The sequence below is a fragment of the Maylandia zebra genome, linkage group LG11, assembly GCF_041146795.1.
Source record: "Maylandia zebra isolate NMK-2024a linkage group LG11, Mzebra_GT3a, whole genome shotgun sequence".
In the NCBI taxonomy this organism is placed as follows: Eukaryota; Metazoa; Chordata; class Actinopteri; order Cichliformes; family Cichlidae; genus Maylandia; species Maylandia zebra.
Genome location: NC_135177.1, coordinates 31080693 through 31108089, shown reverse-complemented (window position 1 = coordinate 31108089; position 27397 = coordinate 31080693). Strand labels below are relative to the sequence as shown.

The window sequence follows — 27397 nt, the reverse complement described above, 5'->3', positions numbered from 1 at the left end:
CGATTTGGCGATCGGCCCGATTTTGGCCTTCATCGTGCGTCGTGTAGTATACGTGGGGTAACGAGACGCGATTAACACCTCACGACCAGCTCCCGATCATCAATCGCTTGGTCGTGAGGGTGTCACCGCAGTTTGTCACACTGCGCACGCGCAAACACAAATGTCAGCGAAAAAGACGGAGCAGCACGGCTGTGCAGCGTGTGATCTGGACACAAGCGATGGAGGCACAACTTGTAGAACTTTGGAAAGCTCATCCGAGCCTTTTCGATGTGGCCTCACAAAATTATCACGACCACAACAACCATAAAAATAGTTGGATTTACATTGCTGCTTAATCACAGCTGCCTGATCATGTTTTTCATTAGCAATTTAGCAAAGTTGATGGTGGTGGTGGTGTGTCTGTGTGAGTGAAAGACAGAGGGAGAGCGCGACAGATTTTCTGTTATAACCTTCATTTTATGGAGGCACAGTGTGAGTACTCAGGTCGCATCAGAGCATCGGGCGGTATAGTGTGAGACCTGCATCGTGACCTACCAACTTTTAACCCCTGCGAGTCAATCGTGCAGTTTGAGCAGGAGCTGAATAACGCGACTGAAAAAATCGCACAGTGTCTGCCCAGCTTTAGGTGTACTGTCGTCCGAGACTTGCACCGCAGTGTCGGCGTTTGTTCCCCTGTTGGCCATGCTTCTTGTTGTGGTCATCTGTTGTCTTCCGGTATTTTCTCCGTAAGCGACCTTTCCTCGACCAATGAGATGAGCGGTAATCTGAATTGTCATACTCGAATTGTCATAAGTGTGCTGTCAGCTCATTGGTCACAAATCAGGAGAGGGGCTGGGAATAGTTGGGTTGCGGTCACGTGGTTCTGATGACGTGCGGAGGCAGCGCGATTTTTGAGTGGAGGGCGGAAGTAAACATGGAGGACACTGTGGAGAGTCAGGAGAGCAGCTATTGTGCAACTTTAGACCCCGTTTCTCGGGAGAGATATAAACAGATAGTTAAAAAATATATCGGACGTGATCCGTATTCTTTGAAAATGTCCGAATACACCACAGAAGTAAAGGATTTGCCTACTATCGAGGCTGTGGATATCACCAACTACTTGGTCCTCCAGACTTCTTACTACACTAGGCAGCAAATGAAAGCTTTCAAGAGTCTGGAGGCGTACAATTTTTTTGTCAGCGGGTGGGTCCACAACCTTGGAACAAAACGTCTCCGTGATGGATACAGTTTGGTGTTTGCAAGGGTGAGTGTTTGTTCTTATATTGCTTTATCTTAAACACGCTAACAGTTAGCGGTAGCGGCTTTAACGTCAACAAACATGCCACATCCTTAGGACTTCGTTAGAGTGACAGTTGTTTGTTTCAAGGTAAACCATTCTCAGCGGTCTAACGAGACACCTCTGAAGACTTGGGTAATTGCAAAGGAGGATGGAGAAGTGATTGCAGCTCATTGCAATTGTATGGCAGGGTTAGTAGCCTGTTCTCCACTGTCACTAGGCTCAAATCCGGGCTCTCAGCCGTCTGTTGCATATCCAAAATCGCCTCTGCACATCGATGCTGTTCTGCCTTAAGCTTCATTCTTTTCTCTCGTTTGAGAACTGATTCCGATCTGGGTTTTCGTTCGTAGCCGAGATTGACCGTCGGAGCCCAGTCCTCCGACTCTTCGTCATCCAAAGCACTTGGGCAGCCTATAGTCCCAATCAAGTCAATATTAGACTACTAACTTAAAAGCACTAAGTAAACGAGAATTTAACGACAACCTAATGCTAATAAGTTCGTTTGCAAACATAACATTACCTCTGACGAAGTGGTCGCTGCAGACACGGGCATTGGCAGACTCTGCTCCTCCCGACTGTAAACGTAAATTTAAAATCCATTTTTTCCTACGTTTTTCGGTTAGAATTTTCCATTTTTCTCCTCTTCGTTGGGCTATTTTTGGTACCCTAAAATACCGTTTATCAGTTTCTCTGGTCGACCTACTGGAGCATCCGTAAACACAACAGGACATAGGCATTTTGCGTACTGTCTGTCTGTGATTTTGCGCTTATCTTTTTCACTTCCGACCGCCAGTCAAATTTCGCGCTTTACGTCGACGTCACGTCTACGTCAAATGAAACCTAGCTATTATGTTTTCAAACAAAGCGTTAATTCCATTAAAAGTTATAGACTACTTTTGATTCTCACTGTATTACGGGACAAAGTGCGTCCCTTATTAGCTCAATACGGGACGTGTACTTTTGTTTCGAAATACGGGACGATTCCGTTTTTTAAGGGACGGTTGGCAACCCTAGAGGTGGCTGATATCCAGAAATCCTACCAGTGGCTGGACAAAGCTGGACTGAAAGACAGCACAGAGGCACTAATCATGGCAGCACAAGAACAAGCTCTGAGTACAAGATCCATAGAGGCTGGGGTCTATCACACCAGGCAAGACCCCAGGTGCAGGCTGTGTAAAGATGCCCCAGAGACAATCCAGCACATAACAGCAGGGTGCAAGATGCTAGCAGGCAGGGCATACGTGGAACGCCATAACCAAGTGGCCAGCATGGTATTCAGAAACATCTGTGCCGAATATGGCCTGGAAGTGCCGAGGTCAAAATGGGAGACGCCCCCAAGGGTGGTGGAGAATGACCGAGCTAAGATCCTGTGGGACTTCCAGATACAGACGGACAAAATGGTGGTGGCTAACCAACCGGACATAGTGGTGGTAGACAAACATGAGAAGACAGATGTAGTGATCGATGTAGCAGTTCCGAATGACAGCAACATCAGGAAGAAGGAACACGAGAAGCTCGAGAAATACCAAGGGCTCAGAGAAGAGCTCGAAAAGATGTGGAGGGTGAAGGTGACGGTGGTCCCTGTGGTAATCAGAGCACTAGGTGCGGTGACTTCCATTCTGGAACAAGGCTTTAACATGATGTGGAATAAGTGATGTGCTGTGAATACTTTCTGGACACGCTCTAATTTCCTATATTTCTCAGTTTGTTGATGTATTTAGAGACAAAACCTCACTCATAGTTTTATAGGGATGTAAACCCACAGAGGAAATGACATAATAACTAATAAAATATACAAATGAATAAGACAACCAAACTGTGAAAATGGCCCGAGGGCAGAGATGAACTGAAATTCCTCCACCCAACAGATTATCTTCATGGGCCTGTCTAATTACACAGGCAGTTTTTGGCAGAGGTGTTCACTGAAACTTGGAACAGCGTGGACATGCTTCTTCTTTTTTCAGCAGTTGTTATTTTTAACTTTTTTGTTTTTGCTATCAAAATAGTCTTAGCACATACTCAACCTTTATTTTTAAGTGGGTTTTATTGGGTTAGATTTAAAAAAACAAAAAAAACAAAACAAAACAATATCTCAAGGTTTTAACAAAATAAAATCAAATGTATCTGCATGACCAGAGTAATGGCTATGATGAAACTGATATTTCCCAACAGTTCTGGCTCTAATGTTTGTGTTACAGAATAGCAAACATGATTAAAAATATGTGGAGCCTCTGAGGCAAAAAAAAAAACTACTTTCCACATTCCTGAGCGACACACACACACACACACACACACACACACACACACACACACACACACGTGCTCATGCACAAAGACTGAAGAGTGAGTGAGAGAGAAAAAGAATCAGACAGAGAGGGAGGGCCAAAAACACATACAGACTAGCAGAGCTAACAGAGTGCCCATAAGCTTACAGATCCAGTGGTGAGTCACTTCTCACTAAGCACTGACAACAGAACAGGTTAGAATGTGTTATGAAAAGTCCAGCTAAGGAAGACCTGAGCCTGTCCAACATGAGGTGAGTGTAAACATATTGTTTTCATGTCTATTTCAAGCTTGTTTTGTCTCTTAACATTTAAAACAATCTACCTGGATCACTTGTAGTTCCAATCTTTCAGCACATTCTAAATGTTGAATAATAATTCTAATTGCTATATTTGAATTAGAATATATTAGAATGGTAGCATGGCTCAAGATCCTAAAGAGATGTACCGTATTTCCCGGACTACAGAGCGCACCTGAATATTAGCCGCACAAGCTAAAAGCAGGGGAAAATCCTGTTTTGTACATACATTAGCCGCACCTGACTAAAAGCCGCAGGTGTTTCAATGTTGACTTATCATATGTAAGAGAATATGTACAAATCGAATTGTCAGGAAAGAGATGGCTGTTTGGAGACACACCACTTTTATTAATATTTTGAAAAACAAGTTATGGGTACATATTTGCATAACCTTTTAGGGTATGTGTACAAGTAGTGGTAATTACAAGTACAAAACATGTACTGTGCTTCATAAATGAGTAACAAATGTAGTACATAACAATAACCTACAGCACACCAGAAAAATAGATTCAGACTACCTTTTAGGCTCAGGTGCAGTGACACGGCTTTAACAAGAAGAAAAGTCAGTCATTCACCACCATCTTTCTCTTCTTCCTGCGCACTAAAACCACCAAAGTCCTCTCCTCCAGTGTCGGAAACGAACAGGCTCAGGGTGGCTTCATCATCCACTCTCAGCTCCTTTCTTTCGTTGTCACTTTCAAAACCAAAGAAATCCTCATTGTCAGTGTCAGAGTCGAACACCTTCTGAAGAGCCTCCTCTCCATCAGGCAGCAGTCCAGCCCTTCGAAATCCGTTGGTGATCGTGGATGTTTTCACACTTTCCCACGCTGTCAGAATCCAGTGGTGGAGTTGGGCATAACTTGCTTTTTGCAAGTTTATCGCCGCTCATCATCCACGCCTCCAGCTGAACGCGTAGTGCTACTTTGAAGTTTGTTTTTCGCGCTACTTCGTACGGCACTACGTTGCCTGGCGGATGGACATGTGACTAACATACCACTCTTGAACTCCGATCCTTCCGCCAGGCAACGTAGTGCCGTACAACAGCGGAACAAACAAAACAAATCCGCTCATGGACAATTCATAGAAAAGCCGCACCTGACTAAAAGCCGCAGGGTTCAAAGCTTGTGCAAAAAGTAGCGGCTTATAGCCCGACAATTACGGTAGTTTATTGTGGAGGCACATAAAATTCACTAGTTGATCTAAGGGGTGGAAAATGTTAACTTGATGGACTTCCTCTACTTGATAGTAATTCTAATTCAATACAGTGTTCCAGACAAAATAGCGTCCCATACTTATCATTTAACAGTACACCAGTTAGACAGGAAGTGGGAAAAGTGGCAGGTTTCAATGCCCAGTAGTAACATTTTGTAGGTCGTTTGACATATTGACTCTATCTTGGCTTAAATATTTGAGCCCAGACACAGCTGTAGTTGTCCACTAGTTCAGGGATAGTTCAGTAGGTAGAGTAGTGGCCCCATGATCGGAAGGTCGGGGGTTCGACTCCACTGAACGGCTACCCTGAGGTACCCCTGAGCAAGGTACCGTCCCTACACACTGCTCCCCGGGTGCTGCATTGGTGGCTGCCCACTGCTTCACTGGGTGAATGGGTTAAATGCAGAGGAACTATTTCCCCATGGGGACTAACACGCACACTTTTTACTTTACTACAAAAAATAAATAAATAAATCAAACAAAAATAACTAACTAACAAAAACAATCTCTTCCAGTGGTCATGCAGTAGCTTCCCTGGATAAATGGGGGTTAAAGAGGAAATGAAACTCAAACTGACATAGATGTAACACTGTCTGTGAATTTTTTAAACACGTTTAAACAAGTTTTTAAACATGTTTAGTGCCATCTTCTGTCAGTATGTTTATGTTTGCTAGCTAGTGACAGAATGGATAACTCTGAGGAAAATCAGGACACTAAAACCAAAAACCAGTCTAAAGGGATCACTTTTGGGCTGCCCCTGGCTGCAACAATAAGTTTTATGTCAAGCAATAATTGGCTCTAATGTTTGATGGCTAGCTGCATTCAAACAGGAAAATCCATGTGTTTGCTGTAATGTTCATTGTTTTAAACCACATTATGAATAAGATAAGTGTGGAAGAGCCTGTTTAAGTCATGTGACAGGTTGTTCACCCAGACCGACATGCTGGAGTTGGAAACTGAGTTTTCTTTCCTTTTTAAAGGTTGCATTGCTTAAGGTTTCCTTAGTATAGGAAAGCAGGAAGGTGTGCATTTTTCACTTCCTCTATTGTTTTTATGTACAGCCTCACACAGCTGGTAGCATGGCTAAAGATCCTAAAGAGATGTATTTATCCAGTTATTCACTGAGCATAGAAAAACACTGAAAATCCCTCTTTCCAATACCTCAGCTGTGTTAGAAAGGAATGAAAAGGGTATTTCAGTGCTATGAAAGGTGTATAAGCTCTTGTGTTAGGAAGGAAGTGATATAACACAGAGCATCTTGTTTTGTAACAAATAGGATATTTAAATCACAAAATAGCATTAAAATATGACTTTCTTGGGTGGAACAATTGTTCATCACAATGAAAATTAAGTTTTTGAGACATCTGGAGTATGTTGGCCTGGAGGCATTCACTATTTCAGCTTTCACTACACAGGCTACAGGTAAGATGGCTTGGAGTATCTCTGCTTATATCCGTTTTTCATCTTTTAATGAGTTGTGTTGATAATTATAAAAAGATAAAGATTTCAGGTTTACTGTATGCTTAGAGACACTCCTAAGGCAAGCAGCCTCCTTAATTGCTGGCACCTGTGAAGCCCCTGTGGTAAATAAGCTAACATTGGGGAGATTTGAACAGCTGCTGGTGTCTATGTTGCCTGCCTGATGGTGTATGTAAAGTCTTCTCTAAAGATCTGAGCGGCTTAGTCATTTTGAGATTACAGGTTTTAAGGTATATTTAGAGAAAGTAGAAGGAGTGTCCAGGATGTGGTGATTATTCAGGGATTTGTTTGTATACTGAACTCACTGGATGTCTCCTGCTGCTCTGCCCTCTTAAATGTTTTTCAAACAGTTTTACTTTTCTCTGTGTGATTTATTTTAGTTCTTTAATGCTTCAACTTATGTTGAACCTTCGGTTATTATTTAACTGTAATGCTGAATGCTCAGAAGCCAACCCAGTTAATCTTCTTATCTTTTAACTGAGAAGATGTCCAGAGAAGCTCATCCTGAGCAGATATAATAGTTGATGCAGTAGTGGACCTGTGCCCACTGATACTGCAGCAGCTTAGAGACGATGAATGCAGTACATGTGAGTGCTGCAGCTCTGCCCTACTGCAGCTGCCTCCCTTTTCCCACTGTATCTAATTAGTTTTTCATTGTAATCAGATTTTATCTCTATGGGGGAAAGTAAAATTATCACATAGCTACTATTTTATCTTTATAATTAATGTCAATTTTCATGGCAATATCTAAAATGTTATTGCATATTTTATGACTTATATAAAGATATGATCAAGATGTTTGACAAGAACACAATTATCATGTTTCTCAACAGGGAACATTTACTACAAAGCAGCCTTCTGTGCTTGTGTGTTGTTGTCACACACATACATATACACACATTTATGGCTTTAGAAAGCAACAATGGAGGCTGCTCAATGAACTAAAGTGAACCCCTGAATCCCCAGAGTGCTGGATCACTCTAGGGCTACTTCAGTTAAAAGGAAGCTTCTTTAGTAAATAATAAGATTTTCATCAGTCCTTTGCTAGTTAGTGACATTACTTTGATATTTTTTTCATATGTTTCATGTCATATTCAGTGCCTGGTTTTAGTCAGTCACTGAATATGACCATTCATTGATTACTCATTCTCTGGCAGCATTAATAGGACACAAAACAAGGGCTTATAGGTGGAGTCAAGTGCCACTGAGACAGCACACATTTCTCTTTGCTGAGTAGTTTTTCCTTTTGGGTTTTGCAATAAGACAGAATTCATTTTAAATCCCTCTTGCTCTTTGTTTGTAAACTCCTCCTTAAAATGCCTGAAACCAAAGCACTTAAACAAAACACAAATCTACCCACACTATCCTGTTTAATAGAGCTTTTACGTGGTGGATGCTTTATTTGTTGGGTGTGACTAATAACATCTGCAATTGTTATGTTCCACTTGAATGTAGTATTTTACCACAACATTGAGCGAGCATGTGCAACTGGAGAGCACTAGCAGTGAAACACGGAAGCAGAATTTAAAGTTCGTATTGTTTTCTTTAATGCTTTCCTGACCAGAGTATTGATTTGAAAAGAGCAGACTGTAATGATTTAGTAATTATTCAAGACTCTCCAGAATACTTTTGTTCTGTTTTGCTCTAACGCCCCAATATAGTATCACACTCTTTCTTTTCTTTACTTGTCGTGTGGTAATAGAAAGAATTTGTCTCATCAAGCACAGGTGTTACTTCTATCAAATTGTGACTATCAAATATTTAACATTTACTAGAATGCTTTTTCTGTTCTTCTAAATCTAAATGTCTGTTGTAACAAAGCTGTATTAAGTTTGAATAATTGTTGTTATTACTTTTCTTTTCCTAGTTTGAGGGATGCTGATGGGAATATACAAAGGCTTTGTGATTTAACTTGACATTTCCCTTCAGAAAGAGTCATTCCTGCCATTTTTATACCCAGTCATCTGTTAATGGATTGGATGTTTTTCACTGTTTGTATAATTTGTGATTTAGTTCTTCAGCTCACCCTTCTTTGGCATTTCTCCCTCTAGAAGTGTCTAGTTAGTAAGCTGTTTTTGCTGGTATTTGTTCAAGTTTTCCTATCTGTCTCCCTTATGGTAGAAGGCTTTTATTGGAAATTCTTACAGGAAAGTCGTGATTCTTGAAAACAACTTTCACAGTAAGCGGTTTCTTTAAAAAAGTAACTGTCAGAGTCAAAGCGAGAAGACGATAAGCAAGTGCTTTTGATGATAGTTTAGATAACAGCAACTTAATTTCATTTACTGTATTTATCTTACTGCTCTTTGTCTATACAGCAACAGTGCTGGTAAAGAACATTTGATATATGATAGAAAAACAACCTGTGCGCATAAACATGTGTAGCATCTGTCCCTGCGGAGGATGAACATGATAACTTAAACAGAATCATCAACCAAGTGCAGCTGTGTTTGTGCATAGCATGTAAACAGCCTCATTAAACCAGAGTAAAGAACACTCATTAGTGAAAAAAGTCTGCTGCCAGATACATTTGTCATATCAGGGCAGTGGGCCCAGCACTGCCAACACATGTCAATGAAAGAACTGTTTGCCACCAACTATTGACTGCTGGGTAAATATCAGATGCAGTAATAGATCTTTACACTTACTGGATGACGCTTTCCATGCATATCAGAGAGATATCGCGACTTAATGAATGATAGAACTGTTTGCTGTGTCTTTCACAACCTGGTTACTAATTTAGTGCATAGCTACCCTTGTCAAAAACTTACATTGTATTGTAGAAATTATATATTACCAGGAGAAGACTGACTTGTTGATATTCATATATATATACATATATATATATACACATATACATATATATACATATATATACATATACATATATATTAGGGGTGCAACGATACACAAAATTCACGGTTCGGTTCGGTTCGATACTTTTGTGTCACGGTTCGATATTTTTTCGATACAAAAAAATGTTCATGCATTTTTAATTTGTCATTTATTAAAATTAGTAATATATATTTTAACTCAAAAGTACAGTTTTTAAATTTAACCCTAACCCTTGTGCGTGTTTTTTATTTTGACAGCGAATGCACACCTGCGGACCACTTATGTGCAGCCCTGGTTATATAGCTCATCATATTGCAGCCACAGAAATTCTTTTGTCCATATAAACCATAAAGCTGCACTTTCTTTTTGCCTTATAGTGGAGTAACCAGTGGAGTGGATGCTATCTGCCCAGAATATGTCACCATGGTTGATTTGTCATAACTTCTCCGTTTTGTGGTAAGCTTTTCTTTGGCTGTCACTTCTTCACCCCGACCTGTCTTATTTGGCTCAGCAGAACTGAAATGCTTTTACACATGCACTCACATAAGCTCAGCGATTCTCTGTGCGATCAACCTCTCACATGGTTAAGCTGCGGGAGATTTCACTTGTCATGTTTGCATAGTAAGCTAACGATTAATAAGACGATGTCAGAGGAATTGGTGCGCAAATTATCATCACTCACAGATCAGTGCTGTCGCTCTCTATACACAGTTCGCATGATTGCAAAGTGAAAGCAAAAAAACAAGCGCAAATTCAAACGCGACTTCAATATGTCACATATTGACAGTGGCTCACCGATGCCAATGATATAATTACCCAGCTACATTTCTGAAAGAATGCAAAAGCATTGACATATATTTTTCCTACAATAGCCCGACGGGCAGGGAAGAGAGATTTTGGTAGCCCGACTGAAAAAATCGCTAGCTCCGGGACGTCGGGCTAGCGATATTGCGAGCCCTGTATCTGATTGAGGAATCACTCATCTTTGGAAAAGAGAGTTTATTACAGAGAAATGGCTCTTTCCAAAATAAAAGCTATACTATCCGCTTCTTCTGGGCTATATTCTCAGCAGCATATTAAACATATAAGGAGAATCATGTGCTAACAGCTGTCTAAATGACTCGGCTAAAGTTAGTAGCATGCTTGCTTTTTTTTGTCTGCTTCCACTTGTCTTTGCACTAGGATGATGTCGGCGTAAATGTGCAGTCATATTCGTTGTGTTCCCACTAGTGCTTTCAGGTTAATCTCGTTGAAATGACCTTAACGCCACAACACGGCAAATCTCCGTTAACGAGCTACCGCCGATCGCTCCGTGCATGGGGCTAGACGGCCAACACGTTAACGAGCTAACTGCGCTAACACACTAGTTCACACCAATGTAATTGAGCATTGCATGGCACATCCAACATACTGTTTTAGTTTAGTCCATGACTCGCTTACCTTCAGGGTCATACGTCACATGAAAACCAAAATAATTCCAAACGCCAGATCTGAATGAGGTTCAATTTGCCTGTTGCAAGGAGAGCTTAACTTCTGTCTCGCTAGCTTGCCCTGCGCTCTTCCTTCTGACTATGCTGTCTGTGTTGAGCGCTCAGTGGATCTGCGCTCGACAGTGCAGCCTAGGCGGAGTAGTCGAACACAGATTCACTGAGCGCTCAACACAGACAGCATCGTCAGAAGGAAAATTGATAAAATAAATTACAAATGTTGTATTGTTCGATACATATGCGTACCGAACCGAAAGCACTGTATCGAACGGTTCAATATCGATACGAATATCGTTGCACCCCTAATATATATATATATATATATATATATATATGTATATATATATATATATATATATATATATATATGTATATGTATGTATATGTATATGTATGTATATGTATATATATGTATATGTATATATATGTATGTGTATATATATATGTATGTATGTATATATGTATGTATGTATATATATATATATATATATATATATATATATATATATATACACATACATATATATACATATACATATATATACATATACATACATATACATATACATACATATACATATATATATATATATATATATATATATATATATATATCATATCTGATCTGCTTCTCAACCTTAATAATCAGAAATTTATTTACCCCACTGAAGCAACCATCTGATGTGAGGCCCTCTATATCATCAATCAAGTCCTAAATAGAGTTGTTTGGCGTGTTGTGAGCACATCTTTGTGTATTTTCTGTTGGTTTTATTCTTCCAGGAGTTTTATACTAACCTCATTTCTCCTTTCAATTACTGTACACAATTGGATCCTAGTCTTTAAAGTATTTCCAAAAGATCTTTTAAAAAGTAGACCATTCAAATTTTGCTCTTCTTGTAACAACAAATGGAAACCTTGTCCTTGTTATGCTCTTATCTGTTGTTACCTGTTTTAGATACCGGATGAGCCAGTGCAGCTACATGGTGTCCTCTATCAGCAATTATGGAGCAAAAGCAAAGAAAAAAAAAGAAAAAAGCATTCACTCATCTTATTTCTTATTTGGTTATCCATGATCATTTGAGCACTTCCACTTGGTCATAGTTAGAATGCAAACAGTGTCATAGTTGTAAAATTTAAACGTGACACAAACGGTGATAACAAATTATCTTTCTTTTTGTTTCTCACATGCTTGGGGAGATTCCAGCTTGTCTTATATGAATTTGGCAGTGAGCCAGCCTGGGGAGAATAATTAACTCTGAAAAGATTTTGTATAGTATACTGTGTACACAAAAGAGATTATGTGTAGGTGTTTTGACTGCACTACGTACAACTCTATTTTGACACACCACATGACTTTGTTAAACAAATGAAAATAATACTAAAAATTTGAACAGAGAAGTCTGCAGCTTTGCCAACATGTTTGTGCAGATTCCTTTAACCGATAAGACTGTACACCGCAGAACAGAAAACATTTCTCTTGTGGGAATTGTACATTCATGAGAACCACAAAAAATTCAGCAAGAGGTCACAGAGAACAAAAGTACGGTTCATAAGAGGAGTTAAACACAGAAGCTCATAACCTGCTGGTTAATATAAAATCTGATAGACATAACTTAAAAGCTCTCAGTGTTTGCAGGAATGTGGCAATTTGGCTTACCTCTGTTGGAAACATTAATGAGGAATTTGCCTGAGGTAAAAGGTTTTAGTTTTCTGTGGTGGCCCTGAGAGATCAAATGCAGTGGAACTTGAGGAAACACTGACAAAAAGAAAAATGCTGCAAAGGCACACAAAATGTAATAGATGTTGAATAAAAAGCAAAGGAAGCTGAATAAAACACAACAGCAGTAGAAAAAAAATAAAACTTTACAAAGCAGAAGTGTTCTGTAGGAGACAGCAGAATAGCTACGGAAGTGACAGAAACCAAAAGAAAATGCTTAAAGAAGCAGTGAATTTATCAGGTTTGTGAGGGAGAAAATGATGCAAAGCAATGTGTGAAGATCACAGTACAACAGGTCACACAGATCAAAAAGTCTTGACCTTTAAGTTTTTCTAATTAAAAAAAAAACTTGATTAAACCATCCTATTGACTGCAAAATGACCTGTTGTTGTTTAGATTTATGCCTAACAACCACAAGATAAAGCTATCTGAGACTACACTGTGGGAGTTGCTGACTACTCTAATGTTTTTGCAAACTTATCCCCTTTTACAACTGGTGCACTGATCTGTATCCGGATGAGTAATCTGAGGAAGGGCAATTCTTAACCTAATGCTTGGCACACAGTCACACCAGCCAGATTATATTTGGTAACAATCAGACTTAAATTGCTGCTATGTGTAAATGAAATTTTTGCCACCAACAAAACATCAGTCCCACAACTTGAAAGGTCAACTTACAATAAGCAATAGAAATGATTCATCAGATCTAGGGCTGCCACGATTTGTCGACTAGTCACGATTACGTCGACTATCAAAATCGTCGACGACTGATTTAATAGTCGACGCGTCGTTTGAAGCTTTGTAAGATCCCAAAAGACGCAGGAATAAGTAGCAGGATTTAAGAGTGTAATAACAGACTGAAACAGAAGATGGCAGCACTGCATGTACAAGGATGCCAGCTGCCGTTAAACCCCGAAGAAGAAGAAGAAGAAGAAGAAGAAGAAGAAGAAGCAGCTGTGTCCCAGAATTCATAGCGCGGCCCAGCTCAGTTTCCAACAATGGCGGCAGCTAGTTAGTTTTAATATTACTCTTATTATTCTTTCTGGGTCACAAAATAAACGTTTAACATATTTTCAGCCGAGAATGTAGCTGTGTAAACCTCAAATATCAGCTCAGTTTATCAGGACACCACATATTTTCAAAAGCGCTCCGACGTTTTCGGAGACGTCTGTTACCCACTAGCTCGATAGCTAGCCGGGGGCTAGGTCACTAGCGCGGTGAGAACACCGGACTCCCGGCAAATTGTTTTCAAACCCACCGCCGTCTTTCGCTACTCAGGTTAAATATATATGAGTCACTTAGATAAATTAAAAATGTTGTTGTTTGGCTTTTTTTTTTATTTTTTTTTTTAGTATTTTATTTGTTCCTGAGTAAATCGGTTTGTCTGAGATTAAAGTTATAGTTTTTACACAGCTGAATAAACGTCAAGCAGACAGCTGATTATCAGAAGTGTGAGATGCTGGAGAATATACTCCGTTGTCCTGTTATATTTTAGATAGCAAGGAGTTTATTAAACTTCACCGAAACAATCTGCAAATTTCATTAAAAATTAATAAACTACCATCTTGTCTTTATTTTTAGTTAGCACCTTAAAAGCTTAAAGCTGTAAGCTAATGATAGTTATATAAGAGCAGATGCTGCTGGTGCAATAAGCTGTAGTTTTACGTCCAGTGGATGATGATCTGATTAGTCGACTAATCGCATAAATAATCGGTGACTAGTCGACTATCAAAATAATCGTTTGTGGCAGCCCTAATCAGATCTACTCATGACTTCTGCTGCTGTGTTCTATATCTGCATCTAGGCAATCAATATAAAGTATGGCCAGTGTAACTAAACTAAACTAAATTGCATGTACAGTCAAAATTTGTTTTTGCTCCATTATATACAAGAGCAGCTGGTGAATGACATGAGTTTATGTTTTGTCTGGATTAGCATTGTTTTCACATTTTAGCATTACTATTCACCACTTATGTATCACACAGGCAGGCCTACAAACCAAAATATAAATGTAAAGAGAAAAAGCAAGAGGAATGCAGATAGGTGCTTCTGAACCCTGATGGAGTTATCACAAGACAACACATGGGATCAAAGAAAGATCTTGCATGGTCCGTGTGGTGTGGCGTGGTCTGTGGTGCCGTGCAGGGTTAAACAGTTACCTATTAATAGTCCTGCAACAGGCAGGTCTTTCATGTTCACATACCATGAATGGGTATTCATTAACCATGTCCACTTAAAGTAAAAATTGTATTTCACAATTTAACACTATTAAGATCAAAATTGAAATGAAAATGTTAACACTATCAATATTTTTTAGTGATATCTGGCAAATGATCTGAAAGACTTGGTGCCAACTTGGGGTTAAACTTGAACTTGGCACTAAAATGACCAAAATAAATGGAAAATGAAAACATTGTCTCGTGGCTTGAAATATAATTGCATTTCAAATCATTTAAGACAAAATTAGCATTGTTATAATTAGAGATGGCACGATACCACTTTTTTATGTCCGATACCGATACCGATATCATAAATTTGGATATCTGCCGATACCGATATGAATCCGATATAGTGTTTTTTAATCAACAAAACTGTTTTTTTTTTTTTAAATATCTTGCTGCATTTTGTATATGTTCATACTCAAGTTTAAAACAACAACTACACTAAAGCTATTCTGTTATACCTATATGCAAAAAAAATTTCATAGTTCAGCAATACTGATCAATCTAATAAACTTAAACCTACACCATCCTCCCTATTCTGGTATTTTAAAGAGTACTTAGCGTAAATATTAAGCAACCTAACTAACAGGGTTCCAACTCCCAGCAACAACAAAAATAAATAAATAAAAAATAGGGAACCACCCCTCACGCGCCACCTCATGATGCTTAATCGACGTAATCAACCTTAATTTGATGCAGTGTGAAAAAAATGCACAGAAATCAATTATTTTTCAAGAAATATTAAATAGATTCAACATCTTTCTTCAACAAAATTGCAGACTGCACAGATGGTACCTTCCCAAAGGAAAAAATACTATAGCTTACTAGGGTATATATATTAGACTTAATAGTCACTATATACAATAATGGACTTCTATACATTTTACATCAGATTAAAACTTTGGGTGTAAGATTCGGATAAATATTAAATAATTAAAAGCTAGACATTTTAAATGAGAATAAGAAAGAAAAGTATGTCTTTGTGCCCCCTTTTCCCTGTTAATGCCCTATCGGCCCCCCTGGCTAAACTTTGCTAGATGCGCCCCTGCACAGTTACCAGCCGTCAGCTACGTAGAAAAAGATCCTCGAGTAGAAAGTAATATTAAATACATTCTAACAACAGCTGATCAAGCTTAAACGTGCTGCTGTTGTTCAGCCGCTGGTTTCCTCTGTCTGGTGCAAAGTGGGCCAAAAGCAAACAAGAGACACGGACTCGCGACAGAAAAGCCGATCAGCTGATCATTAAGCAGTTTCATGATTGAAGTAGCAGCCGGAGAGCGAGAGGCAGTCGTTTGTTAAGCTTAACGCAGGAATGCTTTACAAACATTCAGAGATGGACTTACACACTTGCTTTACTTCTCTCGGGGATAACTTTGTCGGAGATGAAGTGCCGGGTTGCTAGCAAAACTCCACATGCTATCTAGACCACCGACAGGTCCCGCATGCCACAGCCGCTCTATCACGTGATGCATACTGCTCCAACGTGCTAACGTTCTGAGGTGAGTTACGGCGTGTTGCAAGTTTTGTGAGGTGCTTTCCTGATATTTAATGGATCGGATTACATTTTTTATTTTTCTCTGATATCCGATCCAGTAATTTAGGTCAGTATCGGACCGATACCGATACGTAATATCGGATCGGTCCATCTCTAGTTATAATATTAGTATAATATTGATAATGCAAAGTACCACAGCTGCTTTACATGGAAAACATTACTTTACAACAGTGCCTTTATGTGACGTGTCTTACTAAGTAAATGTTATTGATGTTTTTCTAATCTACTGTCAATTTCCAGGAACAGCTGTCCACTGAGGCCCAAGTCATATAGCTAAACAGTATTACTGTTGTGTTACTTCCCATACAATGTTTAACTGACAAATAAGGAAGAAGATTGCCAAAGTAACAAACACAGATATTGATTCAAAGAACTCATCTGTCATGTGACACTTTTTCCCCTAGAACAATACGTTAATTCACTCATTCACATGAATAATTAGAAATGATGAGTAACTGACTCAAATGTCAGTGGAATGTTATGAGAAATTACATTTCCCCAATGAATATATTTGTGGATAAATTATATATTTGTATTTTTTATCTATTTATGTATTTTTTATTTATGTTTCTGAATTATAATTCAGAAATTAACACATCAGTTTATCATGTACCATCAATCTGTTAGATGTAGCTGAGTCAATGAATTAAACAAAAATTATGTTTGACAGGATGATGATATATATATATTTTTCCTATCCAGACTGTCACAAATGAACAGACAGTGCTCTAATACAGTATAATGACCTACAATTATCTAAAATAAACAGGGCAACAATGTTTTTCTACTCTAGCCATATCCATGCAGAATTGTTTATTCGACTCACATCAATTCTGGAATAGATAAAACAACATTGTTTTATGAGCGTTATAAAGCTTTCACGTAAGGGTACAAACAATGTGTAACCTTGAGCTACTACTATAAAAGGGGAGGAGAATTTGAAAGTGTCTGCATTACCAGCCCTTAGCAGAAAGGTAGACTTCACAGGGTAAGTGCTGTGTAATGACAAAGTTGCCGTTGTTGATGTTTACTGAGGGACCAGTGGAAATGTATATTGTAAATGGATGAAACTAATGTCTTTTTAAATGCAGGTTTGCTGCCTGAGTGCATTCAATAAATGCGGTGATGTGTGCGGTTTCTAGGTCAACTTAACCTGAAAAGAAGCTAGAAATCAGTGACTACCAGACACACTTATAACCCAACAGGAAATTATGAAATTAAATATATCAGAAAAAAGTGTTGCATTCATGCATCTTACAGGAATTAAACATTGGTTTTGTTTACTGTTTTGTAGAAGTGGTGTACTGTTACGTGTCACAATTTTGCCCAACATTGATAATGCAATTTCAAAAGTACACATTTTTCTCTGATTTATATACTTGCATGTGTGTGTGTAAATGTTTAGACGTCTTTGTGAGGACAGAAAAATTGGCATGCCACTGTACTTGTCGGGACCAACAGTCACTTATGGGGAGAAACGGTTGTCCCCACGAGTTTGATGGCATTTTTGTTATGCTTACTACTCAATCACATCTAAAATTTTTGGATTCAGTTTACTTTGATTTTTTATGCCCTCAATTCAGTTAAGTGAACACAAGGAAAATTGCAAAGAGATCTGAAGCCATGAAATAGATTTTTTTTTAAAGTACAGAAGAAGTCTAAGAAATACAGGAAAGGGGATTGAGGGAAAGCAGGGAGCCTAAAAGAGCACTCAAACACAGAATAAAATCTGAATGAGCATTAATGTTAATGTTTAATGAAATGTTAATCAAACTATTACGTGTATCTGGCATTTACTGTCTACGAAAATCAATAAAATGTTTTGATAATCTTGCCTGATCTTGTTCATTTCCAGGTCTAAAACAATGATTTGGAAGTTGATCCATTTCAGTGGTGTCTTTCTTGGAGCTCTCACACTCCCAACTCCATCTTCACTCCCCACTACCAACACTGAGGAAAGACCCTGTCAGATCTACAACTCTGACCGATCTGCAGATTGTCTGGGAAGACAGCTTGACAGTATCCCATGGAGACAATTTCCACCCACACTTGAAGAAATAGACCTCTCCTATAATAAACTTCAAGCTGTTTATGCTGATGACCTTTTCCACCTCCCTAAGCTTCGTATCCTCAAGCTTCAGTACAATAACATTTCATACATTGACAATGATGCCTTCAGAAACAACACACTCTTGGAGTATCTTGACATCTTCAATAACTCCCTGCAGGAAATTCCTGCCAGAGCTCTGACACCTCTCGTTAATCTAAAAGAGCTCTACATGTCTAATAACCTTTATATAAATGCAACTTTGGCTGACTGCTTCTCCAAACTTTCCAGACTCCAGGTTCTCTCCATGGGCGGCCCTTTGGTGATGGGCCTAAAAAAAAAAGATTTCCAACCCCTGAAGAACCTTAAGCTCCAAGGATTTGCTATTAAATGTTCCTCCCACCTCCATTACTATGAGCCTGGAAGTTTAGAAGTCATTCAGACAAGTCAGATGGGCTTTGACATGGCTATAGACCAACACCCAAATGCTCTTGTTCATATGCTACAGGACCTAGCTAACAAAACATTCACAGTCATTCAATTTCGTAACCTCTTTGAATTCACATACTACATGGGACAGGAGGACATTTTTCAGGGTTTAAAACACATTAAAGCCAAGCAACTCATCTTTCACAGAGGAAAATTCAATGAGAACCTTATAAGGATGGCTTTAATCAATTTACAAGCAACCAGCATCAAAAGATTAAGACTTCAGTACATTGACTTTGCCCGTTCGCCAACATTTGTTGATAGTGGTGCAAGTTCCAGCATCACAGATCTTGTACTGGATAAACTGGATCTTTGGTGAGTATTTTGGTGTCCTACAAGATTGCTCTAACAGTAGTTTACACATCTCACTGATCTAAACTGCACTACTGAATAATTCTGTACAATAATAACTATAGTTCTACAACTGTTAACAACTGTTTATAACTTGTATAGTTCATATTTCTGTATAGTTTCATATTTATATCCTGTTCGTAGCCTGTACATAGCTTGTACACTCACTAATCAGAATCAGAATCAGAAACTTTATTGTCATTGTCATGAGAACAACGAAATTAAGAATGGTCCCCGATCATTGCATCATCCCTAGCAATATCAACATATAAATAAAACAATAAAATTCAATAAATAAAATAGATAGAATACTTAAAATACTAATAAGATATAACAGTAAAACATTCACATACATTCCCACACACATGCTTCAGACCGTGCATAGATTAACACAAGAGTGGCGTGATGGACATTTTTTTGTAGTATTCAGATGTGTTATTGCAGTTGGATAACAGCTGTGTTTGAGTCTACAGCCTGTACATACTTATAGTTATAGCATATTCATAACATACCTTCATACCGTGTACATTGCAACATACCCATAATAGACCCATTTTTGTAATATATGTATTTTATTACTAAGCACTTTCTGGATGAATGCAAACTGCATTTCGTTGCCTTGTACGTGTGACATGTGCAATGACAATAAAGTTGAATTCTATTCTATTCTAATGGACCGTAAAATGTGATTTTGTGATTTTCATCTTGTAAATTATGGTTATACTTAAACAAGCAATTTTAGTCACAAGGTTGTGCAGCGCAACATAGGGCATGACTATAAAGGAACATACCAGGGCTTTAAATTAATGATCCAAAAACAGCAGCTGCACTAAATACGGTAGAGCTGCACAAGAAGATGATGCTATGAAATAGTGGGTTTGACAAGTATTTTGTTATAGTTATAATTCAATACCTTGTTACAAAGTGAAATTACATGAATGTGAAGCTCACTACTAAGGTCATATAAAAATACGCAAACTAAATATCTCTGTTTCTTGTAGGTACATCAGCAATCCTGATGTGCTACGATTTGATTGGCGTTTCACCTGGTTCAAGAAAGTTAAGCAACTGTCTATTCAACATGTGTATTTCAACTCTGCACCCTGTGATTCATGGGTTGAGATGAACGGTGTGGAATTACTAGATGTCTCCAATAATCGACTAAAAAATGAGTTTGTATTCAACCAGCGATGCGATTACAAGAACACCATGCCGAATCTTCATACATTCAACACAAGCAACAATGAGTTGACCAGCTTAAAAGACTTATCATCCCTCACAAAAGAATTCCAGGAGCTAAAGGTTTTGGATTTCAGCTACAACAAATTAGGATCTGCTAAAGATAGCCAAAATTGTGTCTGGAAACAAAATATCACCAAGTTTATTGCTCACCATAATAACTTTGTAGGTGAAGCTCTCAGTTGTCTACCAACCACAGTACAGTACTTGGATCTGTCCTACTGTGATCTGGACCAGCTGGACATGAACTACTTTGAGAAAACCACCAACCTCAAAACCCTTCTACTGAGTGGGAATAAAATTAAATTCATCCCATCTAAATGGGAAAGTGCATCACTGCAATCGCTAGCTTTGGATGGGAATTCATTTGGCCTAATTAGCAAAAAATCCTTTGAAGATATGCCTCAGTTGTCTCAACTTCAGGCAGGGAACAATCCTTATCATTGCACATGTGAGCTTCATGCTTTCATCCAGGACACAATTTCAAAAGGAAAGGTAAACCTCACAAACTGGCCTGAGAACTACAAGTGTTACCACCCAGAGGCTTTGCTCAACACAGTCATAGCCAAATACTTTCCGGGTCATGTAGCATGTGACATCAGACTGGTTATCATTATCTGTGTTGCAACCACCACAGCAGTGATCTTAATACTTATGCTGATTTGCTATATTTTTGACCTCCCATGGTACACTAAAGCAACATACCAGATCATCAGGGCTAAATACAGAGCTCACAAGGAGAAAGCAGCTGGTGATCTGGAAACTTTTACCTACCATGCCTTCATATCCTACAGTCACTCAGATGCTGACTGGGTGAGGCACCAGCTCTTACCCTGTTTGGAGAACAACACGAACCCCTATCGTCTATGCATTCATGAGAGGGACTTCATGCCTGGAAAGTGGATCATTGATAACATCATTGAGAATATTGAAAGCAGTCGTAAGGTACTAAAATGTATTATGTAGTAAAAGCACCCCACTATACACCAGCACATTAAAAGTTACAGTAAATTTTTTTTAGGAGCTACAGTTTTAGTCAGTTGATCTATAGCAACGTCACTCAGTGGAAGTGTGTGTCATTTTCACATAATTTTGTTCATTCAAAGGCAAAACAAAATAGCTTATAGTCACCTGGTTCAGTAGATGCCACTTCTTCTTGGCACTTCTCATTTTTTAAACTACATTGCAATTATAAATGATGAAAACATCATCTCAAAACTTGCCTGACAATTTGTTGACTGTTGGAATACCGAGTCTTAAAAGTCTAAAAAAGTAAGTAATGGTGATATGAGTTATGCTAAATGGTTGATGAATATAGTTGCCCTGTTATTCAGCATCTCATCATTGTTGTTTGGAAATTGGTAGGAAAGCATAAGGTAGAGACCCTATAATAATTTCCTTTCTGTTGTTTTCTTTATTCCTAGGTAATGTTTATTCTCTCACGGCACTTCGTTAACAGTGAGTGGTGCAACTATGAGCTGTACTTTGCTCAGCAGAGAGCAATGGGAAAAACCTTCAGTGATGTCATCTTAGTGGTTAAGGAGCCTATTGATCCAAACTCCTTACCCAGCAAGTATTGCAAGCTCAAGAAGATGCTGAGTACAAAGACATACCTGGAGTGGCCCCAGCAGGTTAACCAGCAGGCATTTTTCTGGGCACAGCTGAGGAGTGTCCTGGGAAAGCCAACAACCCAAGAGCGGGCAAACAGTGTTAAGAGAAGAACCCTATCTGCGGGAAGAATATCTGTGATTGGTCCCCCTATTGAGGAAAGGGTGCCAGAAGAAGATAAGATGACTGTGGAAAAAGAAGCAGAACCCACAAACGAAGCAAATGAAGAGCCATTAAATCAGATACCACTGGTGGCATTTTAGCCATTAAATTAAAAAGAACTATTAAACAAATGCCTTTCTCAGTATTTTCTCAGTAAAGACCTCCCCTCAAGTAACCTTTTTGTTTAGGCTATGCCAACAAGGGAGCAAAATACAGCATCTCATTGTGATAACAAAGAAAAACAAACAACCCCTGCCCAACAATCTGTCTGCCCAAGGCAGTCTGTCATGTCATCCCTGACAGCTGAGCTGATGGCCTCTGCTTCACTTTCCCTCAGTGTCTCAGGCCAGGTGCCCTGCTGACAGGCGCTGAAAGGCCGGCTCACATGAGATCTCCCATGTTGCACTCTGGATAACAAGCAAGGTCCCAGCAAACCATGGTGACAGGTGCCACACTGTGAAAGGACTGTGCACTGTTACATTCTTGGCCCTCAGAGGTATGAGATCATGAATGTTCAAACTCAGATCAAGCCGAGTCAAATGAAACCATATAGTAACAATACAAGCGATATCAAGTTGTAGAGCAAAAGCTTAGAAACTGGAGAATGGTAATGCTCCATCAATCAGTGTTTGTATCAGCACTAGTCATTTTGAAGTTTTCGGTGCAATATTCAATGTGTTTCAAGCTGAATACTATTCCTATTTTAGTGAATACTGCACACAGGTAGTCACCAATTTAAGTTACTGCCAAATGTCAGTCTGAACTTGTGTGCTTGCTGTTTGTTTATTCCTAAAGCCATCCCTCATGAGTTACTATTAGCTTTGCTGTTGGCATACATTGCAAAAGCACACTCACAGAGATTGCTCACTTGACACATGTCATACTTTCACTGGGTCCTCTATGAATCACTGTTTCATATAATAGTTAATGTTTATCAAATATTTGTTCAGTTTTCAGTGTTATCATTGTCACCAGGTATAATATAACTAAGGGAATTAGAATGAGTTATACAGACAGATAGCAGATACATGTCCAGTGCCTGAATGAAGTTAGATTTAGTTGTCTTTACACATGCTTTAAATAAAATAAAAGCTGTTGTATGATTAAGAAAAATGGTTTTGCCAGTTGATAAATGTGAATGTACGTTTGTTACATATTGAGTCATTATGTCTACCTTACTACTATTTTTAATCATTTGGATTCAGTAATGTAATACTTTGATAAAAAAAAAAAAAGCAGCGTTATTTCTTTTTGCTGTGCTCTGACTTGATTCATGTTGGGCCATTTTAAATTTAACTTTTTTAAAACTGTTTTTTTTAATTAATTTAACTTTTATTTAAAAAATGACTTAACTGATATGGGTTTTGCTATTAATGGTAAGTGTGCAGCCTTGCTTACTTACATATGTGGGCAATAACAAAGTTTGAAAATGGCCAGTAGATGACACCCTTGAACTTAGGCAGAAATGTGACACCACACAGCTAAGGTGTGATGTGCACCCATTTACCAGTTTTTGGTAGTAAGGGGAGTAAGCTCATATATTTTACTTCCCTCTGCATATGTGTATAAGTAATGTTAACATGCAGTCTATAGACTTCAAGTGTTTTTGTATTAAACCGCAAATGAAGGACATGTTTGTTTTTCATGAAGAGTCATATTATACATTCTCTAAAATAATGCAGTGCCTTATTTTATTGTCTTGTATAATGCTGGTCATTCATAATTCATACTGTGCAGATGTTGAAATGAATGAATAAAAACATATTTAGTTTCATTTGGCAAAAGAGTGATCACCATAGGCACATTGTTTAGAACAGCTTTTATGAGTAATCGACAATGGATGGTTTTATTCCCCCACACGAAACACAGAGTGTTTAATCTCCAAGTATGTTCCCCACACCAAAAATAAAAGGCCAGTCTGGTCTCACCTGCTGTCTCAGACCAGAGAGGACATTTTTTTAAAAAACTGTTGCTGTAGATACCAAATGCAAGTCGGTTTGGTAAATTTTTAACTAGCATGCAAAAAGCATTGGCATTACACAGGCTACCAGGAGATACTGATGCAAATCAACTCTTAACAACCTGACCCGCATTTAATTTGTATTTCTGCAAAAGTCGAGCTGTCATTCAAATACAATCAATATCTGACTTGCAAATGATATTTAAAAAAGCATTAGTCATGCTTGATAAGCTTACACAAGACCTCGGAGAGGAAAAGAGGAGGAATACTTCAGCCAATTTGCTTTATTCTTTATGTTGCTGATTTTAATTTTGGTTGTTTCAGATTAACAAATTTTCAGCTTTTAGGCTGAAATCAGGGATATTTGTAGGCACTTTAAAATGGAAATTGAAAAACCTTTTCTATAGATTTTTCAAGTTGCACTCGAGTAATATTTGTGCTTCTAATGCAACATTAATACATAACTGGTATATATAATGTAGCATACCCTGAATTACATATAAACACATGTACCCTCACTAACCATCTGAGTATCTACTTAATTTGTAACTAATCCCTGTTGCAACATAACTATATAAGGTTAGGAAAAAGAGTGAGTGGTGTTTGTCCTGCAAAGTTCTAAGAGCTGAGGTTGTTGCCTTTAATGGCAATCCAGTTCAATGGTGAAAGCGCTGATGATGCCGTTCAGAGGGAGGTGCCTATCTGATTAAGGTTCATTTGCACACAGGTGAGAGTCGCTATAAGTAATGAGGTGAGAGCTGTGGTGAGAGCTCAATTTGATCTACTTTCAACAGAACCGGTTAGGTGTCACTGTCCAGGTGAGTTACCGATCTTTTGCTTTTCTTTTTCCCTCCATTGTTTTGATGTGCAGTGGTAGTGTGAAGGATTTTTTTTTTTTTTTTTTTTTTTTTTTTGTAGAACTACTTGTGCTGTAGTTGGAGTCACAGTTAATTAACACCAGCTTCTCATTTGACATTCAAAGACTTAATTAGCTCCCTGATCACGCTGGGAATAAATGATTAACAGCAATCATTGAGAATAATTAGGGGAATCTGATGCCACATCATTTGGAGAAGTGATTTTGCAAACTGTAGATATTCACACAATCTCTCACATACACTATAGATCATTAGATACATGTTGCTCTTCATATAGGCTAAACTATCATCTAATAGCTTTGATGGAAATAAGACCATACTCTAAAATTAATCTGAGGTTAAAGGCTATTTATATAATGTAATGCAACAAAGAGCAAAATCTATACTTATCTTACTGTATGTGCGACCTGTCCTGGAGGGGGTCTGGCTTTTGTCTTCTACTGGTTTGTGAGGAGGGGTGTGTGAAATGAAACTGCTCTCTTGTATAGGCTTCTCAGGTGTCTGATAGTGAAAGGCTGGTATAAGGTTAGACACTAGACCTGTCTGGTTACCATGCTGCATTCTCCTCTATGTATTCTGTTTGGCACCATTATTAGCAGGCTTCAGCAATTGAAATCTATTTGTTTCATGAGACAACATGCTTCCCCGGCAGTGCCATATTATATAGAATCAACACGCCTAACCAAGAAGTGGTCCCTCATCGCGTGTGTTTTACCTTGTTTTGTTTTTAATTATTATTTAAATGTCTTGAGAAAAGTGAGCAAAAGTGAGTACTTGCCCTTTAATCTACAAAATGTAATCTGATTCTGGCTATAGTCCACTGTACAAATAACCGTAAGCCATGCTCTGCCAAAAACTGTCCATACCACCATCAGCGCCAATCTTTCTGTCATTGAGAAATAAAAATGCAGGGAGGGAAGTGAGACACTGTCATGTAACCTGAGTTTTTCTATGATTACATGGTAAGTGTGTGAAACAGTTTTGCATCCTCATTCCTTTTCTAATTTGGTTTTGCTAGACTCATCCCAATCTGTGTGCCAGTGTATTAAAACAATTGTAATGAAAGGTTTCTCTTAAGCTTTTATAGAAACTGAATGACTTTTAGTCCCTCTTTGTATCTGTATATCAAATGATGCTGGTCACCCTGATCTAAATGGTATATTCCATGTTTGGAATAAATCTCTTTTGTGGTTAATTTATCCTTTCCTTTCTGATTTTTAGAATTGCAAAATGAGTGCCAATCTGAAAGGAGCAATGGTGGACCTCATTGATGTGTTCCACAAGTATTCTGGAAAAGAAGGTGACAAGTACACGCTCACTAAATTGGAGCTGAAGAATTTGTTGAAGAATGAACTTGGAGAGTTTCTGGAAGTAAGTATCTGTTGCTTAATCAATTTTTTTTTTCTCCTTCTGAAGCTGACCTGAATAATGTATAATTTTAATGTATTTTAAGTTTTAACAAAGGTAAATCACCATGGTAATTTCCAAAAGAACCTGATGGCTTCTCAGTTTCAGCTATATTTTGAGGAAAAAGTATTTTATTTGCTTTTTTTAACTCTATAATGTTGGCCAACAAGTTGATACCTGGGCAAATGAGGAGAACATGCCTCTGTCTAAAGTAGAAGTTATTTCCAGACTATGCAAATTAAAGACGACCAGCTCCATCATTAAGATTTGCACTTGGGGAAACTAAACTTGTTGCTCCCCTTTTAGGGCCCCAATGATGCTTGCGTGGTGGAGAAGATTATGCGTGAACTGGATGACAATAAGGATGGTGTGGTGGATTTCCAGGAGTTTGTTGGTCTGGTCGCTGCGCTGACTGTCGCCTGCAATGAATTCTTTAAAAGTGATTCCTCTTAAAAAGGGGGGAAATAAATGCTTATTACTAAATAACTTTTACGGCAGAGTTGGTCAGGGGTTCGGAGGGTTCAATCATTTTGGACACTAGAATGTTGCAGAAGATCCACTACTGCTAATAAATGTTTTTGTTCTGTCCTTGGAAATGCTTCCATCCAATAAAAGTAATTAAATGTGTGTGTGTGTGTGTGTGTGTGTGTGTGTGTGTGTGTGTGTTGTCCTTGGGAAGCATTTGTAATGGCTCAATAAGTTTACCCACATAATTTAAGTATAATAAAACCTTTCAACAGGTTTAATTGGCTTCATGAGCTTTCTAGCAACTTCAAGCACCACCTAATGGCTAAATCTTGGCTAGGAAAAGCATTGGTCCTAGAAAGTAATTTTAAAGTTGGCTTTTGTATCTCTCCCATATTTAAAAATAAAAAAAATAGCCTGGAAAGAAATT

General features: G+C 38.4%; 2 protein-coding genes across 5 annotated transcripts; both read left to right on the top strand.

Annotated features, from left to right (window-relative positions):
- The first annotated feature begins 843 nt into the window (after positions 1-843).
- tlr18 (toll-like receptor 18) lies at positions 844-24031 on the top strand. 4 transcript variants are annotated; one of them, XM_076890190.1, is made up of 5 exons: positions 844-1243; positions 9758-9836; positions 18217-19212; positions 20250-21432; positions 21912-24031. In XM_076890190.1, exons 2-5 carry the CDS (start codon positions 9778-9780, stop codon positions 22356-22358), a joined length of 2685 nt encoding a protein of 894 aa, XP_076746305.1. In that variant the 5' UTR covers positions 844-1243; positions 9758-9777; the 3' UTR covers positions 22359-24031. The 4 variants fall into 4 exon arrangements, with proteins under 4 accessions (XP_076746305.1, XP_076746306.1, XP_076746304.1 ...); XM_076890189.1 differs by lacking the exon at positions 844-1243 and adding an exon at positions 3690-3812; XM_076890191.1 differs by lacking the exon at positions 9758-9836.
- An 846-nt stretch (positions 24032-24877) lies between these two features.
- On the top strand, positions 24878-27129 carry LOC101484270 (protein S100-A1). Its single transcript, XM_014409469.4, has 3 exons — positions 24878-25035; positions 26317-26466; positions 26809-27129. The coding sequence occupies exons 2-3, from the start codon at positions 26326-26328 to the stop codon at positions 26953-26955; spliced, it is 288 nt and encodes a 95-aa protein (XP_014264955.1). The 5' UTR covers positions 24878-25035; positions 26317-26325; the 3' UTR covers positions 26956-27129.
- The last annotated feature ends 268 nt before the right edge of the window (positions 27130-27397 follow it).

Bases quoted from the DNA above. Each gene is read 5' to 3' on its own strand.
- LOC101484270 (XM_014409469.4), top strand. From the start codon at position 26,326: ATGAGTGCCAATCTGAAAGGAGCAATGGTGGACCTCATTGATGTGTTC. The intron at 26,467-26,808 runs GTAAGTATCTGT...CTCCCCTTTTAG, and splicing joins AACTTGGAGAGTTTCTGGAA to GGCCCCAATGATGCTTGCGT.
- tlr18 (XM_076890190.1), top strand. From the start codon at position 9,778: ATGCTATCTGCCCAGAATATGTCACCATGGTTGATTTGTCATAACTTC. The intron at 19,213-20,249 runs GTGAGTATTTTG...TGTTTCTTGTAG, and splicing joins CTGGATAAACTGGATCTTTG to GTACATCAGCAATCCTGATG. The intron at 21,433-21,911 runs GTACTAAAATGT...CTTTATTCCTAG, and splicing joins ATATTGAAAGCAGTCGTAAG to GTAATGTTTATTCTCTCACG.